At 33.5% G+C, this 21,863-nt stretch overlaps 1 protein-coding gene across 3 annotated transcripts in view; it reads left to right on the forward strand.

The window, feature by feature from the left end:
* Nucleotides 1-21,863, forward strand: part of FSTL5 (follistatin like 5) — a 635,479-nt gene that overhangs the window by 541,167 nt on the left and 72,449 nt on the right. For all 3 annotated transcript variants that reach the window (XM_055336519.1, XM_055336520.1, XM_055336521.1), the window contains one exon: nt 3,656-3,774. In XM_055336519.1, coding sequence (XP_055192494.1) covers nt 3,656-3,774 — 119 coding nt within the window. The remainder of the gene's footprint in view (nt 1-3,655; nt 3,775-21,863) is intronic.

Raw genomic sequence — 21,863 nt, forward strand, 5'->3', positions numbered from 1 at the left:
GTCATGTACCTGTCAAAAACTACAACTCTTCGTTGGAAGAATCTGAGAATAGGAGAGAAAAATACAAATGGCACCATAATATTATTATGAAAATAGTTTTGGCTTTGCAGACGCCCTGAAAAGATCGACTTTGAGAATTGCCTACTGGAAAATGAAGTTGTTCTTTTAGCACACTTATAGTTTCATAGAATTTGATGTAAAACTGAAATGTAATAGTGTATCTCATAGTGTAGATTAAGAAAAACATGGGAACAGAAATCAAAATCCATCTCACCATTTTTTCCTCCTTATGCCTAAAAGAAGAGACAATAGTCATAAAAGTGGTGACAGTACTATTTTTTAAAATTTTCCCAGGTGTCACTCTGCTGTTTACTTCCCCCACCCATTGAATATGATTCTTACAATAGCTGTATAACATAACTATAATTTTTATATACAAACTTGAGATGGGGAAATTATGACATAGACTGAATAACTTTCCCATAGTACAACACTGAGTTCTAAAGCCACGACTGGCCTCTGAGCTGTTCAAACCCAGAGAATGGAGTTTATCTCTCTGTTAGAGTCTCCAATCCAAAAAAAAAAAAAAAAAATGTTCGGACATGGAAACTTAATAATTATAGTGAACATGCACAAATACATTATTTTTTTAAATAAGTAAAGCTAACAAATGCCCCAAATGAAAATCTGCATGTGTCTCTAATTAACAACATCTCCCTGATGGGGCAATTTATATTATTCAGTGGCCAGTGTAATCCTAATAAATGTATATATGTATAATATTATAGCAGTAAATTTAAAAAGAAACACATCTGTATCATATTCAGATCACAAATTCTGTTGCCAAAACCTACAGAAAACTTGATTTAAAAAAAATCTACCTAGCAAAAAAAGAAAAAAAAAAAGGGAAAACATATCTCTTGTGGGTAGAGAGAGGAGGAACTCATAGATGGCTCTAAACGTATACATAAAATTTCAATTCATGGCAGAGTGATTAAAAAATACTCATTTTATAATTATTATTTTAGTTAATATACTTATATGTGGTATTTTGTTGCTATTACTATTCATCAATACTGAAAAGCTTTATTTCCACTGAAAAAGATAAAGTTCAAAAACAAAGTAAACCTTACATAATGAAATCTGTATTTCTCCAATAACCCGTAACCTGGAAACTAGTTCATTCTTTATAAAACCGCTGAGTGTGTAACTCATGTAAGAAGTAAGAAAATTGACTTGAGATTTGAACAAGTGATTTGGACGGATTAACTGGGTTTTAGAGGAAAACACAGCTCAGAAATTTCATCAGTGCAACAAAGCAGTGGAATCCCATTGACTGTATTTTGTACAGAATATGGTAAATAACATAATGAAAGAATCCATTTGAGTAAGGGCAAGAATTTCTCATGGAACTTTGCAAACAGTCTGAACCTAGAATATTTGTCAGGTTTAAACACATTTGAATTCCCAGTTGTGGAGCAGAAATTTGCAGCAGCTGAAGGAAGGGACAGTCATGTTCATTAAAATTTTTTGAAGCTTTGTAATAATCTTCAAACACAGTGTAAACCTGACACAGCTGAAAATTAGGTACCACGTGGCAACTTGGTCATGTTCTCAAGTTTCAAGAACCCATAATGTTAAATTGATAGTCACCGACATGTAGCACATGTCAATCCTATGCTAATGTTTACATGGAAACTTGCTAATAAGAATCAATTGTATTTGAGTAAAAACCGACTTTTTAAAAGTTTTATCCTTTGTTTTATTATTATTTTTTAAGATTGTATTTATTTATTCATGAGAGACACAGAGAGAGAGAGGCAGAGGCACAGGCAAAGGGAGGGGCAGGCTCCATGCAGGGAGCCCGACGTGGGACTCGATCTCGGGTCTCCAGAATCAGGCTCTGGGCCCAAGGCCATGCTAAATCGCTGAGCCACCCGGCCTGCCCTCCTTTTTTTTTTTTTTTTAAGTTTTAATCCTTTGGACCTAGAATTTATTATATTCCTTTATGTATAACTATAATAGTAAAGAAAAGCTGACAACTACTAAACTTATTTTATGAAAAATATGACTTGAATTTAGTTTTTGCCACTTGCTATTGTTCAGGAATATTCCATCATAATGCAGTGCTCTCTGGAACTATAACACATAATTAACTGATAAAGATTGCATGTTTAAAAATATGAATGCTATCAAATATTTATAAAACAATAAGATGTGTCAAAACAATCTGGAGTCACTTAAAATGCCTAAATGTGTTAGAAATAATTTCATGTGCTAAAAGAAAATGATAAGTAAAATGTGTAAACACCAATAAAGTCATAATTATGCTTGAATACATTTTCCTCTAAATCATAAGAATAGATGGATATATGGCTAGATGGGTAAAGTTGGAGACTTTTTTTTATTAACTAGGAACATATTTAATAAGAGTAAATATAGATTAATTTGAATAAACACATATTTTTATGACTCAATACACTTTTATCGTAGTCCTCAGGCTTGACTTAACAAACATTGCAGGTGCTACCCATAAAATGAAAATAATGATGCTTGGGGAATTTTTTGTATTTAAATAAATTCTTTCTTTCTATCAATGTTTTTTAGAACTTAAACTCTTAAGCAACAATGTTTTGGCTTTTCAAACTACCAAGATTCGAATATCATCAGTTCTCTTTTAAAGAATACGTGCCATCACTGAACTGTGTATGCTATAGTTAGACAATAAATATGATTGTGCAAACCAGTACAGCTTGGCAAGGGATCGGGTGAGGATCAGGAAAAGAAAGGACCGTATGCACTTGGGTCTGGCCAAGTGGGACAAAGCAGAAGCAGAGGAAACAAAGAGAACAGTTGGAATATGTGGAAGCTCCCAGGTTCAGGCCTGAGTTACACCCCCCCCCCACCGCATTGCAGGTGTCAAATTCGTAGCACCCTGCACCCATTAGGTATGGATTAATAAAGTAAGTGAGATGAGTTTCTGAGATATCATACACCCAGATCTGTAGTGTGAACAAAATTTAATGTATGATTAAATCATTCACTGGGATCTTTCTAAGACCATAAACTAATTCAAATTTTAAAGCATAGACATAGATCCCAAACTTCGCCAGTATGAAACTGAAATCTAAAACCTTCATGTAGGATCACATTTACAAAAGTCATCTTAGGAAAATATGTATTCTCTAAAATCTGGAGGACTTGGTCTTTTTGTTTCTAATAGTCTTTATGTAAACTGAATTTCTACAAAGAATGAAATTTATTTTCCCTAGAGAATGCTAATAAAAATATGCAATAAATAGAATTCTCCAAACCCTATTTTTATTCCTTAATCAGCACCTACATTAAATGGGGGACAGTCTCAGAAATAATCTATGTATCAAACAGTTTATAGTTTTCATCTTTATATGGAGCACTTATGGAATTATTTTAGAGAAATCACTGACTTGCAGCTTAAGGAGAATAAAGTGGAATGCTTGCATGATATCAGAGAGTTGCTTTGGTGTGCAGTAAAGCCTTCACACGGTTTGCTTTACTAACGTCACACAACTTTACAAATTGATCTCCTGCTGGTCTTATGAGGAGCACTGAGTTTGGGTTGTAAAGATTTCTGATAATTTTATTTTGAACTTTTGAATGTGTTTTTATTCCGAAGGTCTGGGAATTGGGAACATGTTCTATGTTTTTTATGAAGATGGAATCAAAGTGATACAACCCATAGAATGTGAATTTCAGAGGCACATTAAGCCTAGTGAAAAGCTCCTTGGATTTCAGGCAAGTATTTAAAAACTTCCTTTGCAGTTTTATGCAGCGGTTTTGTTAAGTAGAATTATATTTTGGAAACCCAATGAAATCCCATGCGTATATGAGATATTTGGGGAGGAAAATATTAAAACTGTGATACTGGCTGTCATTCTATGCAGGTTTTATATTTGAGGAAAAAAGATGATATGTTGTGTGTTCCTAATTACTTGTTCTAAATAAAATAAAGGCAATAGAAGTGAAATACGTAGAATGAACAGAGTGTAATAACTTTATCTGCTCCTTAATTTAGAACGTCTCACATTTTGGTAAGCGATGGTTACCCTAACAAAATGAAAGAAAATAGCATGTAAATAATCTGATGGGAAATTTGGATCTATTAGCTGCTTTATATATATTGATTCCCTTTTATTTTTCATCTCATCTTTATGAGGTCTCAATGGAATGAATATTGAGATTTATAGAGAAAAATATCAATTCTTTAATTTATTTATGTGTACCTTATCCATCCCAGAAAGATTTTTTTCTGTAAGATATTGGTACAGCATTTATAAAATAAAATAATATCTAACAAAATTGATATTGATTATATATATCATATATATATATATATTAGGGACTATATTTTATAAGATAATAAATTATAATTATATTACCAGAGCTATCTAGCTATCTATCTATTTAAATATATATCCACATAAACAGGTATACACCAAAATACGTAATATTAAAGGTAGCTGTGTTATTTATGTATTCCCACACAAGTTTGGACATGCACCAAACACCCAAAATAAGATAAGATATTGGTAGACCTTATTATGGACCCTCTCTTGATATTCATTTTTCATTTTTAAGGTTGTCATGGCCATGAGAGATGAGTAAAATAAATATTTAATGCCATTGTTTATAATTTTTACTTTCAACTCCTATTTTCAGCCTACCAGTAGCCAGTGTTGTTGCTGTTTATTGATACGTGGAGACAATTTATCATTTTGCAGTACCTGGGTGGCTCAATCAGTTAAGCATCCAACTCTTGGTTTCTGCTCAGGTCATGATCTCATGGGTAATGAGATGGAGCCCCATGTCTGGCTCCTGCTTAGCAAGTGGTCTGCTTGAAACAGTCTCGCCCTCTGCCCCTCCCCACACTGGTGTGTGCACGCACTCTTTCTCTCTCTCAAATGAAGAAATAAAACTTTAAAAGAAAAGAAAACAAATGGGACATTTTCAATTTAAAAATATTTCAGTTGTAAGCTAAATTACTAAATGGAATTATCATTTCTGCTAAGCTATAATTTAACAAGTGAGACATTTTAAGTTGCACATACAATTTTTGTTTTGCTTTATAATCACATAAGCTATTATTTGAATCACTTTGACCACTTTGAATAAGGTATATGTGTGGTGTGTAAATAAATAAATGCATATATAAAAATTTAATTATTTGCGTGTGATAAAGCAAATCATGCATTTTATACCATATTCATATTTTCATAAAAAACATTATGGATGAAAAATCTTGGTTAACACACAGATATGGGAAATGTAGCATTAAAATGCTTTAAATCAAAATAAAATAAAATAAAATGCTTTAAATCAAAGCAACATAATTTTGCAGGAGAGTATATCTCTGAGTACTACAGGACCAACAGTTTTGTAGCTGACACAGATGTGTTGGTTTTATCACAGAATTTGAAACTTCAGTTACTTAATAAGAATCTGTGAAATGCATACTTCTCATCACAGAACTGTCAACTCATGAATTCGATTTGCAAATTTAGAGACAAAGAGTTTTCTTCCTACATTGCAAGTGTGCTATTCCAGAGTATTTAAATGGTTTAATACAATTTGGTACAGTGCAAATCTTAAAGAATATGCTTTTTCAGAACATTTTTTGGTGGCTCCAGATGAGTTAATTTAACTATTTGAAATCTGAAGCTGAAAAAATAAACAAAAACTTGAGGCAACTATTGTGATGTGTCTGGACAATAGGGATGTGAGTTTACTTACCTGAATTTGTCTCTCTTTAAAGCTTTTGAATACATGGACCTTCTCCTAAAATAACTTAAGTAGAAACTACATAGGATTATGTAGATTTATCTCTCTCTATATATATATGGCTATATATAGTGAGAAATTACATACATAAATAAATTGTATATAATTTTCTACAAAAATTAAAAGTTGAAGAAGTGATGACCAAACCTCATAATGATAGCTTTTGCTCATTTCCTTCAACCTGCCCACCCTTATCTGCAAGCGTACATCAACAGTGAGTGTCAGAGCAAAAGTGGTTACGAGGAACTAATTTGCTGCATCAGATTTTCCAAATCACAACCTTTGGAAATCATTTTCATCCTACATATGAGTTTATGCTAGGAATGCGTAATGCAAAATGAAAGAAAGCATAAGGATAAAAGTTAGCGTTCCTATATTATATAAAACAAAAATTTACCAAAAAAAAATTTAATACTGAAATGGAAGAGTAAGCAAAAGGAGTAAGAAATATCAGATTTGTACTTTTAAGAAGAAAACAACTATCAAATCTGTGATTTTTATTTTTTTAAGATTTATTTATTTATTTGAGAGAGAGGGCAAGAGTGGTAGGAGAGACAGAGGGAGAGGGAGAGAGAGACTCCCCACTGAGCGCAGAGCCAGATGCAGGACTGATCCCAGGACCCTGAGATCATGACTTGAGTTGAAATCAAGAGTTGGCCACTTAACCGACTGAGCCACCCAAATATCCCAAATGTGTGTGTGTGTCTTTTAAATTTATGGTCTTTCTGTTGCTTTGAATGTTGGAATTAAAACACAAATACATTTCAGCTGACCTACATATTTTTAAAGCACGAGGAATAATATAAAAAATTGTGACTTAGCTAAAACTAGGTCTTGCTTATAACTGTTAAAGAATATGGTGGCATTCAATGAATATCAAAAAAGAGAGACGTGTCCTATGTAATTATTATAGTCCACATATATGAAATAAAAACTGCAGTAAATAGACTTTTATTTTATTCTGTTATTTTTTATTGCTTAGTGTTAAAACTTAATTAATTGGAATATGTATACACAGGCACCTTCATGGTGCACAAGTATACAGCAGTAGAAGTAAGAAGAAATCGATCCTCTTATGCTTTGAGAATAAATGTCCAACTAAATAATTATTTCTTATGCTAAGCTCTTTTTGCTTTCTGTTTAAATGCAAAAGAGATGCAGGCAGCCCGAGTGGCTCAGCGGTTCAGCGCCACCTCCAGCCCAGGGTGTGATCCTGGAGACCCGTGATTGAGTCCCACTCGGGCTCCCTGCAGGGAGCCTCCTTCTCCCTCTGCCTGTGTCTCTGTTTCTCTCTCTCTCTCCTTTCTGTGTTTCTCATGAATAAATAAAAAATATTTTTTTAAAAGAAAAGAATGCCAATTTCAGAGTGTATAAGCTATTTGGTGCTACATTTCTAGATTTACATTTCTAATTATAAATTAATTTCCTGAGGAAGTTGTTGAGTATTGTGTGAGGAGAAAACTTTTCTCCAGAGAAACAGAACCAAAAGAACTAATATCTGTATCTATATCTATCTCTGATTTTATCTCTATCTTTATCCCTATCTCCATCTCTCTCTACCTCTGTCTCTATCTCTATCTTTTTATTTCAAGAAATTGTCTCAGGTGATGGTGGGTGGCGTGGCTGGTCCAAAACCCCTGGGGCAGGACAGCCAGCAGAAGATTCAGGGCAGAGTGGGTATTGTAGTCTGGAGTCTGGAAGCCACAGGTCAGGCCAGTAGCCTGGAAACTCAGACACAAGCTGATATTGTGAGTCTTGAGTCAGAAACCTGGAAGACTGGAGATTCAAGCAGATTTCTGTGTGGAACACTTGAAGCGGAATTCCTACTTCTTTGGGAAAACTCATTATTAAATCCTAAGGCCTTCAGTTGAGTGGATGAGGTCCACGCGCACCCTGGAAGGTGGTGATTTACTTAAAGAACAATTGTGTTAATCACCTCTAAACACTTCACAGCAGCATCTAGACTGGTGCTTGCCCGAACAACTGGGCACCACAGCCTAGTCAAATCCCAGGTAACATACGAAATTAACCATCACATCTTACTGTCTCTTCTAGTCAAGGGCCTATTAAATTCATGTTTGTATTCCCGACATGTTTAGGTACAGTGGCCTGACACATGGCAGGCAGTCAAACAGCATTTGTTAAATGAATTTAACGAAAATCCCATTGCTCAGAGCCTTGGGCCACTCAGTCTTATGCATTCTCGAAGTTTAAACGTATATACATCTCATTTCTTCCTTACTTTACAATTCCCACAAGGTAGTGCTCTTTTAATGTGTTTGTGAAAAATATCTTATAGAATAATTTGTCAATGAATTGTTTGAAGGTAGATATAACCTCATGGGTCTATTAATTCGGGTCAAAACACTGTGCAGATAGGCTGTAGAAGATAGTTTGTGGAGTTCTATTGCAGGAAAAAAAAAAAAACTACTCCTTGGGGATTTTAGAAGATAAATGTCTTGAGTGAGAGTAGTGGAAATGAGTCTCTTGGAATTATTTTTTTTTCCCATGAAAGGATTAAACATAAATATCATATTTTTCAAAGTCATTGTTGATACTGAGAATGGCAATGCGATTTCCGATATAACTCATTAGTTAGTAACATTTAGGTAAAAGCTGAAATACTTAGAATACAGAATTTTTCATCAAACCTCCCAGAAGATGCCATTTGCTTGCTTTAAATAAAAATTCAATTTTGGTGCAATGTCAGATTACACCGGGTTCCAGCTTTTGATAGTGAGTTGGTGAGGATTCATGCAGCACGGTTTAGTTATACTTTCATCTCCTTCCTTTTTTTTTCTTTTCTGTTATATAGCCTCACTAGATACGACTCTTGCTATATTTATCCTAGGTGTACACATGATTTCATCTTGTCCCCTATAGTATGAACTTCAAGCAAATAGAATTCTCTGCCAGACTTATGAATTCAGAATGCAAACTGAAATGGGTTGGAAAAAGTTTAAATTACAAACTCAAGGATGACAGGCTTTTCCAAGATGGCCAGCTTTTCCACTCTTCTGGTTTTCACCTATTTTGTCATCTTTATCTCTCATTCTTTACTTTTTAATACTTTTACATTCCATTACTTCTGTGTTAGTTTATTAGAGATCTAGCTGCAGTTCTTCACAGATACCATGATGCTACTTATTCTTTCATGGGTACTGGAAAAGCTTAAATGAAAATCACACGTGTCTTATCATGCATGGGTCTTATATTTTGAGACGTGAAGGTTTTATTATTGTTTTTAATGGTAAATTAAATGGTGCTGAACTGCAGAGGGACAGACTTTCTACAGGGAGTCTGATGTGAATCACCTCGGGAATGTCTGTTTTCTGGGTTTGGGAATCCCACACATGAAAATTACTTTACTTTTATAAATAAATATTACTAGTACTCTGTTAGAATGAAATTAATACACACGAACAGATTGTCTACAGTATTTCAGAATACTTAGACATCAAGAAATTGAATCTGAAATCAGAAATAGGGAAACACACACACAGTTCACATTTCTTTCTTTCTCTGTCTTTCTGTCTTCTCCCTTACTGAAGCTTTCAGGGCACTCAGCCGTTCCTTTACTCATACCTCCACATTGTCCTTTACAGCATTTCATTCTGTTTCTAATCCAATTACCTTTTATCCAAACTCTGTTCACAAAAATATTTGTTAAAATACCAACCGTTTTATGTGAAGCGCAGACCATTCATTTCCCCATGAAGCCGTTGAACACGTTTTTGAATTCAACGCCGCTATATATTTCAGAGAGTAGTGTTTCCCCCACTTACTCTTTTCTCAACGGGCCTCTATTCAAACATGGCTTTTCTTTAAAAAGAGTTATAGAATGGTAAAGATTTAAGTTTTTATCCCTTTGTGGTTGCAGTGATGTCCTGCAAAGAGCTTCCTAAAGAGAGTAATGTAAACTACCTCTGTTTCTTAGTAGATTACTCTGTAGATATTAAAAGAAATAAATTTATGAATTTGGGTCTTTGAAGCCCTAGACTTAAAGAGGCTTTCCAATTATTGATTAAAAGTCATACCGTTTTAAAATTCTCACATTGTGCTTCCATTAGGCTGTAAGCATGTAAGCCTAACAACAGTGGGAAACATGTAAATTGTGCAACAGCATCTTAGTGGAGTTGAATAGCAGGTGATTTTATCTATGAAAGCAGATTAATCCTTCCACAAGAATTATTCATGAGAACCAGCCAAGTTATTTGGATGACTATGACCGGAATGACGTATGTGTCTTAGATAATCTTTTGTCATCATTTGGAAATGTTTTTTCACATGAGAAACTAGGACTTACTATACACACGCAAGTATATTTTATGCACTTCAGAAAGAAATGTGTTTATAATAATTTAGATTTTTCAGTGGAGTTTTCTTAAGGACAAAATTGAAGAGTTTAACTTATAACAATTATTCATACAAATATCTTTAAGTATGAAAACTTTTTACTTGAGATTTATAAAATCACAGAAATCTTCCTTATATAGATCTTAAGCTATAGTTACTGGTTTAAGAATTAATTTTACTCACAACAAAAGTACCTATTCTTTTTTCAAAATAATAGACTTGGATGATAAAAAAAAATAATGCAAAAGAGCTTAGATAAAAAGTAGTAGCTTCTTTCTTCATGTCTCACTACTCCCAGTTCCGCTGCATGAAAGCAATTACATTTACTAATTTTATAGAATATGCTCAGTAGTGATAGTTCTTGAATTATCAATTAGATATATTCTATTGGTGTTTCTTTATGAACAATAACAATTTTGCTTATATACCTCCTAAATTTTCCTCTTTCTAAATATGTTGAAAATTATGTAATTATTTTAATGCTTTGGGGGATTATATTTATAATTTTAATGATATAGTTAAATCTTAGTCCTTATTTTTCTTGAAATTTTCTAAAATTTCTATGTGACTTTAATTTTCCAAGCTGTTGCTTGATTTTTTATTGTTTACATTTTATATTTTAAACATAGTTGTCATAATTACAATTAAACACCAAAGGCTGGTCATTTCTTTAAGGCCATTCTCCTATTTCAGATAGGTCATATGTCCCAGTTTGGACAGTTTGAGAGGTGGCTTAGAAAGAAAAACAACACAGCAGATTAATGCCTTCAATTATGTTATTAAATGTTTGAATTGCTAAAAATTAAAATTTATTGCTGAAAGCATTTAAAATGACACATTTGCATTTCTCTTTGTACTTCTCCTATAATGGTTTCATATGTTTCTTAGAAAAAATCAGAGATTCAACTATATAAGAAGAATTAAAAAGAAAACAAAACTTAAACCTCAAAACAAAACCTCAAACCTTATTATTTATCTCTTAACTATTTAAGCCACTAATTTATTACCCATTAAAACTCCTTTTTTTGTTTGTTTTGTTTTGTTTTTTTGCAGGGGATCTTAGTAATTTGTCTTCAAAATTTTATTAAAACAGTTTTAGGAGACACACTACAGATTGTTCAGTAAATTAAAGGCAAAACCTAAAGTTCATCTAGGACTTGCCAAACAGCACAGCAATCATCCATTCCCTTTTTAAATCTCATCTGTGCAGTGCTAAAGAAAATGGACACGAGCCACGATCGAGTGGTACAGCTACTAGCAGTCCAAGTTGCCTGAAATCGCCACTAAAATGTTTCTTGTTTCAGGAACTGGATCCATTTCCTGACTCTATCTTAAGTGCACTTTTTTTTTTTTTTTTAGTGTACTTTCTTCTGTCCTGAAAAAGACCCCAAGAGGCACTCCTACCTCACCTCTATTTTGAGATGAAAAATGTACTCCCTCTGATAAGGGCAGAAAGAAATGAACTTAGCATATTTAAAAATCTATACACTAGTATCATCTTTATTGAAAAATAGTAACTTTTAATGAGTAAGTCACCTGGATCAAAGGTGCCGCACAAGGACTATAGCTAATGGTATTGGAAGAGCATTGTAGGTGACAGATGGGAGCTACATGGACACTTCAAGTCACTGCATCTACTACACTGATGCTAGTGTAACACTGTGTTATCAGCTGTACTTCAGTTAAAAACAAGGAACTCTTCAATGTGTCATTTTCAACATATAGCTATCCACTAATATAATTTCCTAAAAAGTTATTTTACTACTTTATTTTACTTCCAAATAAGTTCAAAAGTTCACTTTTGGAAAACTTAAAGGTGGAATAAAGTAGTAACATATCTGATTAGATATTCTGTATACATTTTAAAGGATTTGTTTGCATTGACCTAAATTGCAGAGGTGGTGGTGGTGAATTCTCACTCAATATGGTTTTCATGTTATTACTCAAGAATTTTTCTGAACTGGATAGTGTGACGAATCCCTATCTAATTCATCAGTAAAGAAAGAAGAGACAATACAAAATACAATTCTGTGGGCTATATGAGAAGTAAAGACTTTATTTTAAAGACAAAGGATAATTAAGTAAATAAGTAAAATAAAAAAATAAAGACAAAGGACAAAGAAAATGTACCTTTGGTTTGTATCTTCCTACCTGTAAGTAAAGTAGGTGCAGAACTAAATTGTTATTTTAATAGTTTTATTTTTTTTTTAATTTTTATTTATTTATGATAGTCACAGAGAAAGAGAGAGGCAGAGACACAGGCAGAGGGAGAAGCAGGCTCCATGCACCGGAAGCCCGACGTGGGACTCGATCCCGGGTCTCCAGGATCGCGCCCTGGGCCAAAGGCAGGCGCCAAACCGCTGCGCCACCCAGGGATCCCCTAAATTGTTATTTTAATATAACATTTATTTCTAAACGTTTGCAAAATATGCTTTAAAAATGGGTCTATTTGCATGGTTTTTATTTAACTGAACAAACAGCAAATACATAGGTGTATAAATTATTTGGGCAGTATCTTTGCACTATATATCTGTAAGAAATCAACTATAAGGTCGTTTGTTAAATAATTAAACAGTAAATAATATAAATCATGATAAAATAATTTTTAAAAGAGTATTGACCTGAAAGGTACAGTGTAAGGTTTCAGGCATTCTAATGTGTAACAAATTTATGTGTGCCTTACAATAGGGTTTAAAAACAGAAATGCAGTTATCCTATAAACAGCTTTATAATTTTTGAAGATAAATCTAGCACCCTTCAAAATAATTTGTTTTGGTAAATAATAGTCTTGCAAAAACTATTAAGCCTGCTTTCCACATAAGGCACTTCTGTGCTGGACAATATGGGAAGATGGAAAAACTCGATCAAAATGACATGTCGCCATCTGCATTGTGAGATTATGTGCTACAGAAAAAAGTTCAACTCCTAAATGACATTACATTTCATTTAACCAAATACAGATACTCCAACAACTGTAAAATCAATTTATGTTTTTATGTCAACATTCTTAAAATAGTTACAAGCAAATTAAGCTAATCAAAGGAAGAGATTACATATTCTATTTAAAAAGATGATCAATAAAACCTGTGTTGCTCCGCTACTAATGTCTCCAAAAAAGAAAAAATTGTAAAATGCACTTTATCAAATATTCTGTATCACTACTAAAAAAAGAAGAGATAAACCTGTAAAGAAGGAAAGGAGGTCTTATATTGTTTTTGATATTCTAATTGAAACTGCTCAACACTTTTCCTTAAAAGTTTAACTTTGTTTCCTCTTTTTCCTGTGTACTTGTAACTATAAGAAATAATTTAATTTACTCAATTTTAATGTAAGAATTTCAAAGCATGAAGGTAAATTAACCCAAAGAGATCATTTACAATGTCTTCTAAAAACAAGCAATTGTATTTTGACAGATTTCATTTCTCTGTGCTCCGATCATATTACTTAAAGCAATTATAGATTTTGAAATAAATAAATAATACCTATGAAGTGGATAATCAGGAAGGCAAAGAAAATGAATTGCCCAAGTTGGTCTGAGGTTAAAAAACTTAAGTTCAGTTTTGGGAACCATGTTTTGCAGCCACATTAACAAACTATCTTTAACATTTAAGGACTTTTATGCAAAATTTAGGATAGAATGTATTGCTTCAAACAGAAGAACCCAATCAAATGATGGGAAGCTATTAACAGAGCTATTATGCTCTTTAGCCAAAATTTAAAAGTCTATCTTACAGTGACAAAGTGTCTCTCTTCTCCAAGTTAAAGAAAGACTAGATATCCAGCTGTCAGAAAAATTGTACAGCGGGATGTGTACATTTGGCATTTAAACAAATGCTTTATTGATCTTTTTTATTGATGTCTACTAATCAATAGTTGGAAGGACCATTTGAACAAGTATTTTGTGCTGCTACTTAAAGAAACTAGAATGTAGGACATATTTGAAAGAAATAAGCCCCATCTTCCCATGATATTCATTAGTGTTCATAATGATATCATGGTTATAATGAGTTTTTCATTTTTTTAAAGAAAAGTTTGCGTACTTAGCTCAGCTTGGTTGCTCTCATTTATTCTTTCTTTTCTTTTTTTTCTTTTCTTTCCTTTTTGGTCCCTTACTTTCATGTGTTATCTGATAAGAAAAATTTTGTTAATCTTATTTTTTTCTCTCTCTAGCTAACCAACATACTAGTTGTGCTTTGTAAAACAAAGTCAGGAAGGACTATTATTACTTCTATACAAATCACATCTTCATTATATTAGGGAACAAAATTAAACACAACTTTTCAGTTTCAACTGTCCCCACACTGTTCTTTAATTAAGTTATCCACCATGAACCAAATGGGTCCCTATAATTTACACTCTCTGATATCCACCATATTTGTCCAATATTTTTAGTGCCTGATATTAGCGTTTAATACCAATACCTTTAAGCCAAACTATTTACTGATCCTTCAAACTAACTCAACACTGGTTTTGATGTTTAATTTGGCCTCTCCATTATCCAAATTGATGCCTTTCCCAGCAGACATTAAGTTCCTGCCTCAGGGACTCTCAGTGCCTCCTGGCATCTGGACCAAACCCTGGCCAGGACAAGAGAACCAGGACACATTTGCAAAAGACCTGCAGTTTTCTTCTCTTATATTCTGTAGACATTTGAAATTTAGCACTCTAAAAATTTATTTTTTAATTGTTATTCTTATCTAATGTACCTTTTTTTTTTCTTTTTTGAAAACAATCTACGAAATCCTCACTTAATCTCCTCAACTCCCAGATGAAATGAGAAAAGTCAAGTGATTTGCTCAATGTCACAGAACTACCAAATGATAAAGGGAAAAAAAATTCTCTTGCATAATTCTCTCAATGTAACAATTATTCCATACTTAAAGTAACTCTCTGAAACTCTTAAATATTCAGTGAACTTCTCTCCATAATATTGTTAAAATTAAAAAAAAATGTCTGAAAAATATGTAAGACTATTATAGTTTCATGAAATATAGACCTCAGATATTTTCTATATGAACATACCAAGTATGGGATGCTCGGGATGGCTTAGTCAGTTGAGTGTATGCCTTTGGCTCAGGTCATAGTCCTGGGGTCCTGGGATCAAATCCCACCTCAGGCTTCCTGCTCAGGGAGGAGTCTACATCTCCCTCTTTCTCTCCCCCTCGCCCCTGCTCATGTGCATGTGTTTACTTTCTCTCAAATAAATAAACAAATAAAATCTTTAAAATAAAATTACAGCTAACATTATATCATTTGACCTTTCCAGATATGGTTTTATTTAATGCTCATAATAATCCTATGTGATAGATAATATTGTTATTCCACTAAGGTAGATGAGGGTCAAAAAGAGTATTTACACAGCTAATGTGAGTGCAAAGCTGGATATGACTTCTAGGTCTGGTTGACCTCAAAGCCTGTCTTCATAATTTCTCCAATATATTGTCCCTAAAGAAACTGGTTCTCAATTTATGACAGTGTAATGTTATCAGCTCCATTTTTATTGTAACACTAAAAGACGTAAATACATTCTTCTTCTGCTAAAAGAAAGGATGAAATATCTGTAATGTGGCCTTTGTAATTTTTATATCCTAGGTTCAAAATCATGCTGTAGGTGGTTTTCTAAGATAGGACAAATGAAGGCAAATCACCTCCTACATTTCCATGACTACCTATGCTTTGAGTAGACTGTTTATGCACTTTAATAAATGAAATAGCAAATAGAATTAGATAAATTAATTTTATGTAATTATAGAAAAACATCAGTTGTACCGCTCAAGTTATAAGCAGTAATCTCAATTGAAACATGATGAAAGTACTTAAACTTCATAGTCTTTCTTGTTTAAAAAATGGTCCAACAGGGATATAACCACTGATATTAAATTAATTGTACATTATTGTAAGATCTTGTATTTTTTTAATATTGCAGAGCAAGATCAACAGAGGACACTGTATTCAGTGTATTAAAAAAAAAAGCTTATCCTTGATTATATATATTTCCACATGGCTATGAAAAATATCCTAGAAATTCTAACCTAAACATTCCAATCAGTACAAAAGAACTTTTGTTTCATTTGTCTTGATTCATGATAAAATGAAAAAAAAAAAACTCACTGAGAATAATTATTTGCATTCTATTGATAAAGTGAACACTTTTTAAAAGTGATTCATTATTCACTTTTCTACAGATTTCAATAGACTCAGATTATGATAGTCTGGATTTTAAAAAGAGAAGCAGAGAGGCAGAAAAGAAGGCTCAAAATCAAAAAACTTAAACCGTTTTGGGGAAAAAAATCGCTTTGGTTCTGGTTCTCAATCCATTTTCTTTTTTAACTAGTAGATATTTTTTATCTCAAGAAACCTTCCAGGCAAGTTTGACGCCACCCAAACTGGTCTAAATCCTGGTCAAGGCTATGCAAGTCTACTGATCATATGAGGACGTGGCTATTATGGCGATGTCAAATTGCTATGAAAGGTTCTAAATGTTTATTTTCAATTTCTAGACTATTCTCAGCTTGGTAACAAATGATATGCCAACTGGCAGCTGTTCAGAGACAACATTTTGAGTAGCCCTGCTCTAGAATTCAATTTCTCAATCATTCTGGATGATATGGCATGACTGAAGAATGTATACTATTGACTTTTATTTTCCTATGATAAATGACATTTAAACAATTATTTACTGAGGAAGTACTGTACCTTCACTACTGTGTTTGGAAAATGTAAAAACACGGGAATAGCAAAGGCTAACACTTCAATTGAGGATGGTAGTACACGGTTATATGCGAAGTTATGTGGCACAAAATAAAATGCTGTGGAAGTTCAGACAAAAAGAAAATCAATGAGACCCATAGTTGTTAGGCATGAGTCACCCAGGTTTTAGAAGTACGACTGCCAAATGTAGACTGAGAAGAATTTGATTAATAAAATGTGTGGTATGCTCTTTAGCAGATGTGGAAAATCACTGGCTTTTATGAAATTTTGGTGAGAATATTCTAGCTAGAAAACAGACTATTTTTTGGAGAACAATGAAGATTGGAGTTATACATTTACAATAAGATTTTTTTAAATGTTTTTCTTCTTCATTTTTTTTTTCTTTTTGCCAAGACCCTCTACTCCTACCAATTCTCAATTACTGCCAAAGGAGGGAAATATCTCACCATTCTTAGGAAGCATGACTGCTAGAGAAGCAGAAAAAATTAAATGATATACAACTACTAAAATCAATTTATTTTGAATAACTAGTGAGCACATCAGTAAGAGAACCGGGTCTACAATATATCTACAAATTTTTAAACTTAAATGCTACATATTGATCAAAACATCAAACTGACTTTCTCTCATTCTTTGACTCAATATGCATTTCCAGTAATTACTAGGAGTGTCTACATACCACCCTTGAGTGAATCCACAGTGCTGCTAAATTCAATGCCCAAGTTAGGTATACACATCTTAGATCACTTTATAAGTTACATACTTATTTCCACTTTTTTATAATGATAATGGCAGTTCATTTTTATTCACAGATCTGTATGTTACTTAATGCATTTGTATTCTAAGTTATGCAAAAGATCACACATTTACTTTTCTGTGTATCTTAGAGACCCTACCCTATCTCTATTTCATTACCTTGCCTTTTTACCGCTTTTGTTTCCTATGCACCTAGGCCTGGCATTCCTTAGATTATTGTTTATACTTATGTTCTATAGATAGGCTTATGCATGATTATTATTTTAAATTTTACTTTATTTTATTCCGCAATAATTTTTCTTTTATATTATAGAATTGCTTAGTTTTTTTTAATTTCCTAATATAAACTAAACCTTATTATCTATCTCTAGATAGATAATCTCTATATCATCTGTGTGTCTCTCCCTAATATCTATCTACTATCATCTGTCTGTAATTTACTTGTATGGGTTCATGTATGTGTGTATGTATTTCACCCTTTTTAATTTTCTATTTAGTTTTGAATCACCTGTAATGTAGTATACTTTTTGCTATCATGTCTCTATTTCAAATTATGCATTTAACAGATTTTTTTTCTGTAAAGAGGCTGATAGAAGACCATTGATTGATGAGGCCACAGATTAATATCTTTGTATCATCTGACCATGATTACAATAAGATAGTGAGCATTAATACACTCTCACGATGCCTGGGTGACTCAATGGGTTAAGTATCTCACTCTTGATTTTGGCTCAGGTCATCATCTCAGGGTTCTGAAATCCGGCCCTTTGTCGGGCTCTGTGCTGGGCATGGAGCCTGCTTACGATTCCCTCTCTCCATCTCCCTCTGCTCCTCTTCACCCCCTTTCTAAAATGAATGAATGAATGAATGAATGAATAAATAAATAAATAAATAAAATGCACTCTCAAAGGAATTTAAGGTAAAGGAAATAGAGTAGAAAAACCAAAACCTGAGACTTACCTTTCCTGAATCATAATTAAGGAACATAAGATAAAAAAGTCACTATAGACAGAATTACAGGATTTCAGTGGTAAGTAGGATAGGGATATATCCAAAAATGGGATCAACAGCATTGTTTTTTTTTTTTTTTTTTTCTGCAAAGGTCCAGATAGTAAATATCTTAGGCTTTGCAGTCCACATGATTTTTGTCTGTCATTATAGTGTGAAAGCAGTCATAGACAATATTTAAATGAATGGATTTGGCTGTGTTCCAATAAACCTTTGTGTAAATTTGAATCCCATATAATGTTTACATGTCACGGAACAGTATTCTTCTTTTGATTTTCTTCGATCATTAAAAAATGCAAAAAAAAAAAAAAAAACGTTCTCAGTTGTTGGGCCGTGTATCAGAATAGGCAATGGTATGAATTTGGCCTGGGGCCATTGTTTGCTGATCTTTGCCTTACAAAAATGAAAGAACATTTTTGGAAGAATCAAAGTCTGAATTGCCAAATGCATCATAAATTATAAGCAACGCAGGCATTCTTGTGTATTCGTGGCTTTATTTCCACATATAGTTTTGCACGATATCTCTCACATAGTAAGTACTCAATGAGTGGTTCGCCAACAAGAAGTAAAGACTAATGATTGGAAATTCTGAGGTCACTGGTGATCTTTCCTCTTTTGAAAGAGGGAGGATGATGAAAGTCGGTTTGAAGTATGAGCAATTTAGACTGAAGGGTCAGGAAATGGAGGTACATTTCTAGACACCTTAGTGTCTGAAGAGAATTAGTTGAATGACTGGAAGGGAAAGAAGACAAAATCCAATTAATGTTTCCTTATTCTTTGCTTCTTAAATTACAAGGGAGTGTTCGTGTTTGAATAGTTGGAGACATGACTACAATTACAAATTAAATATAGGCCAGATCTTTCTGAAGGCAAAGGACAGTGGACAAATTTGTGATTCAAGAGAAGGATGAGAGGAGGGGATAATGACAGAAATTTACTGAGTTGGATGCAAGGGAAATGGAGGTGCTTGTGACGAATAACATTTGTCCTCACTATGAATGATGGAAGACGTGCTGAAAGGAGGATTATGAGGAAGGACGATGAGGAAAAGGAAAGAGAGATTAGAATTTAGAGGTTTGATGGGAAAGTGATTTTTTAAAGATTTTATTTATTACTTTATTAGAGAGAGAGAGAGAGAGAGAGAGAGAGAGAGAGATCTATTGATCAAGCAGGAGGAAGGGCAGAGGAAGAGAATCTTCTCAAGCAGACTCCATGCTAAGTGTGAGCCTGACCTGGAGATCATGACCTGAGCTGAAACCAAGAGTTGGAGGCTCAACCAACTGAGCTACCCAAACGCCCAGGGAAAAGTGTTTTTAATAGACAACACAATAAATAAAAATGGCAAAGTCCTATAGAAGATGAATGTAAATATCCACCTATTTGACCTACTTATGTTTAACAAACAGGTATCATCAACACTATTTTAATTGTTAAATCCAAACTTCTATCATCACTAGAAACATACCTTGTTTGCCTTTAAAATTTTGGAAGAATATATGTAATTGAATATGGAAATGACGTAAAGGGAAACAGATGAATTCTAACTATGAACTAGAATTATCTTTTTCTTATTGACCCTCATCCTTATTAGGTCTAACATCTTATTAATTCCTTTTAGTCTAAACGGTGGGTGTAAATTTCTATAAAAAGTGATTTAATTAAACTTCTTGATCTAATTCCTGACAATTTTCCTCATCAGTATGTATTATCTTAATTTTGTTTTGCATCTTTGGTTTTTTTTTTTTTTTTGAGCTCTTCCTTAGTCTCATTAAATGCCTAATGCATCTGAAAAACATTCCTCTAAAATTCCTATCCACAGAAATAAATATTAATCTATGTGATTTGAAAAAATAAGAGTGCTGTTGTAAAATGGGACCTAATAGACGATAATCTGAAATAATAGCATAAAGTGAAGCAAAGAAAACTCAGGGTGGCTGTCAGGAAACTTTTAATGGCTTTGTAAAAATGATTGTGAGGCTGGTCAGGGACATCTAATGGAGACAGCATACAAATAGGAAATAATTCCCAGCAGAGCAGTTTATTTTACTGTTGAATAGTTTTGTAGCAAACAAAGGGGTGGAAATTGCTCCTGGTTCGGCAGTTGTTTCACTGACAGTTATGTGTCAGGTCACTCACACTTCCTATTATTTTGGCAGATTTTGCTGGTAGCTTTTACACAACAGCAAAGAATTTACAAACAATTTTTCTATGTTCAGAGCCTTTCATCGACCTCAACTCCCACTTTTCCCCCCTCATCTTCATGCCTCTCAAGTACATATTAAGAGTCCTGGATTCTCACAAAATAGGTTCCTGTCAAAGATATTTAATATACTTCTGGAGAAATATGTTCGGCATAGAAAATAATGTTTCAGTGGACTGATGAATGAGACTATTCTGTGCGTGTGCTGGGGACAGATTTCAGGTTTGTCCTGCCTGTTGAAGGGGGCCGTGGACATTGCTCGGGATGACCCCACTGGTAATCATGTTACAGTGATTAGGGTACATTCTGTGTAATGGAATTAATGTCATGCTTCCAGAACTGCCAGAAGCACACATTGGATGTTTAGTTTTCGATTTGTTTGGTTCTGTTCTGGAAGCCTGGAAACAGCCTGTACTGTTTAGAGGAAAACACTATCATTATATGTTCCCCGTGTCTTGACTGTACCTGGCAACTTCTGGACTGAATCTTAAGAATTAGAGGACATTCCAAGTTCTCCCTGAATCAGATCTGAAGTTTTAGAGGAGAGAAACAGCAGACCACACACTGAGCTCTCCTTCCAAAGTGCTCTGGTTTTTACATCATTATCTAAACTTTATGCAAACAGATAAACCACCTACTATGCTTGTGCTCCCCCAAAAGGTGTTACTGCGGCATATCCATTTTAATTACTATATGACAAATGTGGTTTATTTGCTGTCAGTATTATCTTTAGAGTCAAAGAATGCTTAGTGGTGTTGATAATGAACCTTGTTCATTGTGTTACATGGTTATTAAATACAAATGGTGAATGGAATGTCAGCCGGAAAAAAAATCTTTTTATTTGAATTAAAGAAGGAGAGTATTCTAACTTAAGCGTTACTGACTGGAATTATACAAATCAATAAATTAGACATCTGTAATCAGTGATCATACCTAAACCATAAAGCAAATGAAACGCTAGAATCAGTGTTTATCATTACATCGTTATCATTATATAAATATCATTACACACATA

This window comes from Nyctereutes procyonoides, unplaced genomic scaffold (genome assembly GCF_905146905.1).
Source record: "Nyctereutes procyonoides isolate TBG_1078 unplaced genomic scaffold, NYPRO_anot_genome, whole genome shotgun sequence".
NCBI classification, from domain to species: domain Eukaryota; kingdom Metazoa; phylum Chordata; class Mammalia; order Carnivora; family Canidae; genus Nyctereutes; species Nyctereutes procyonoides.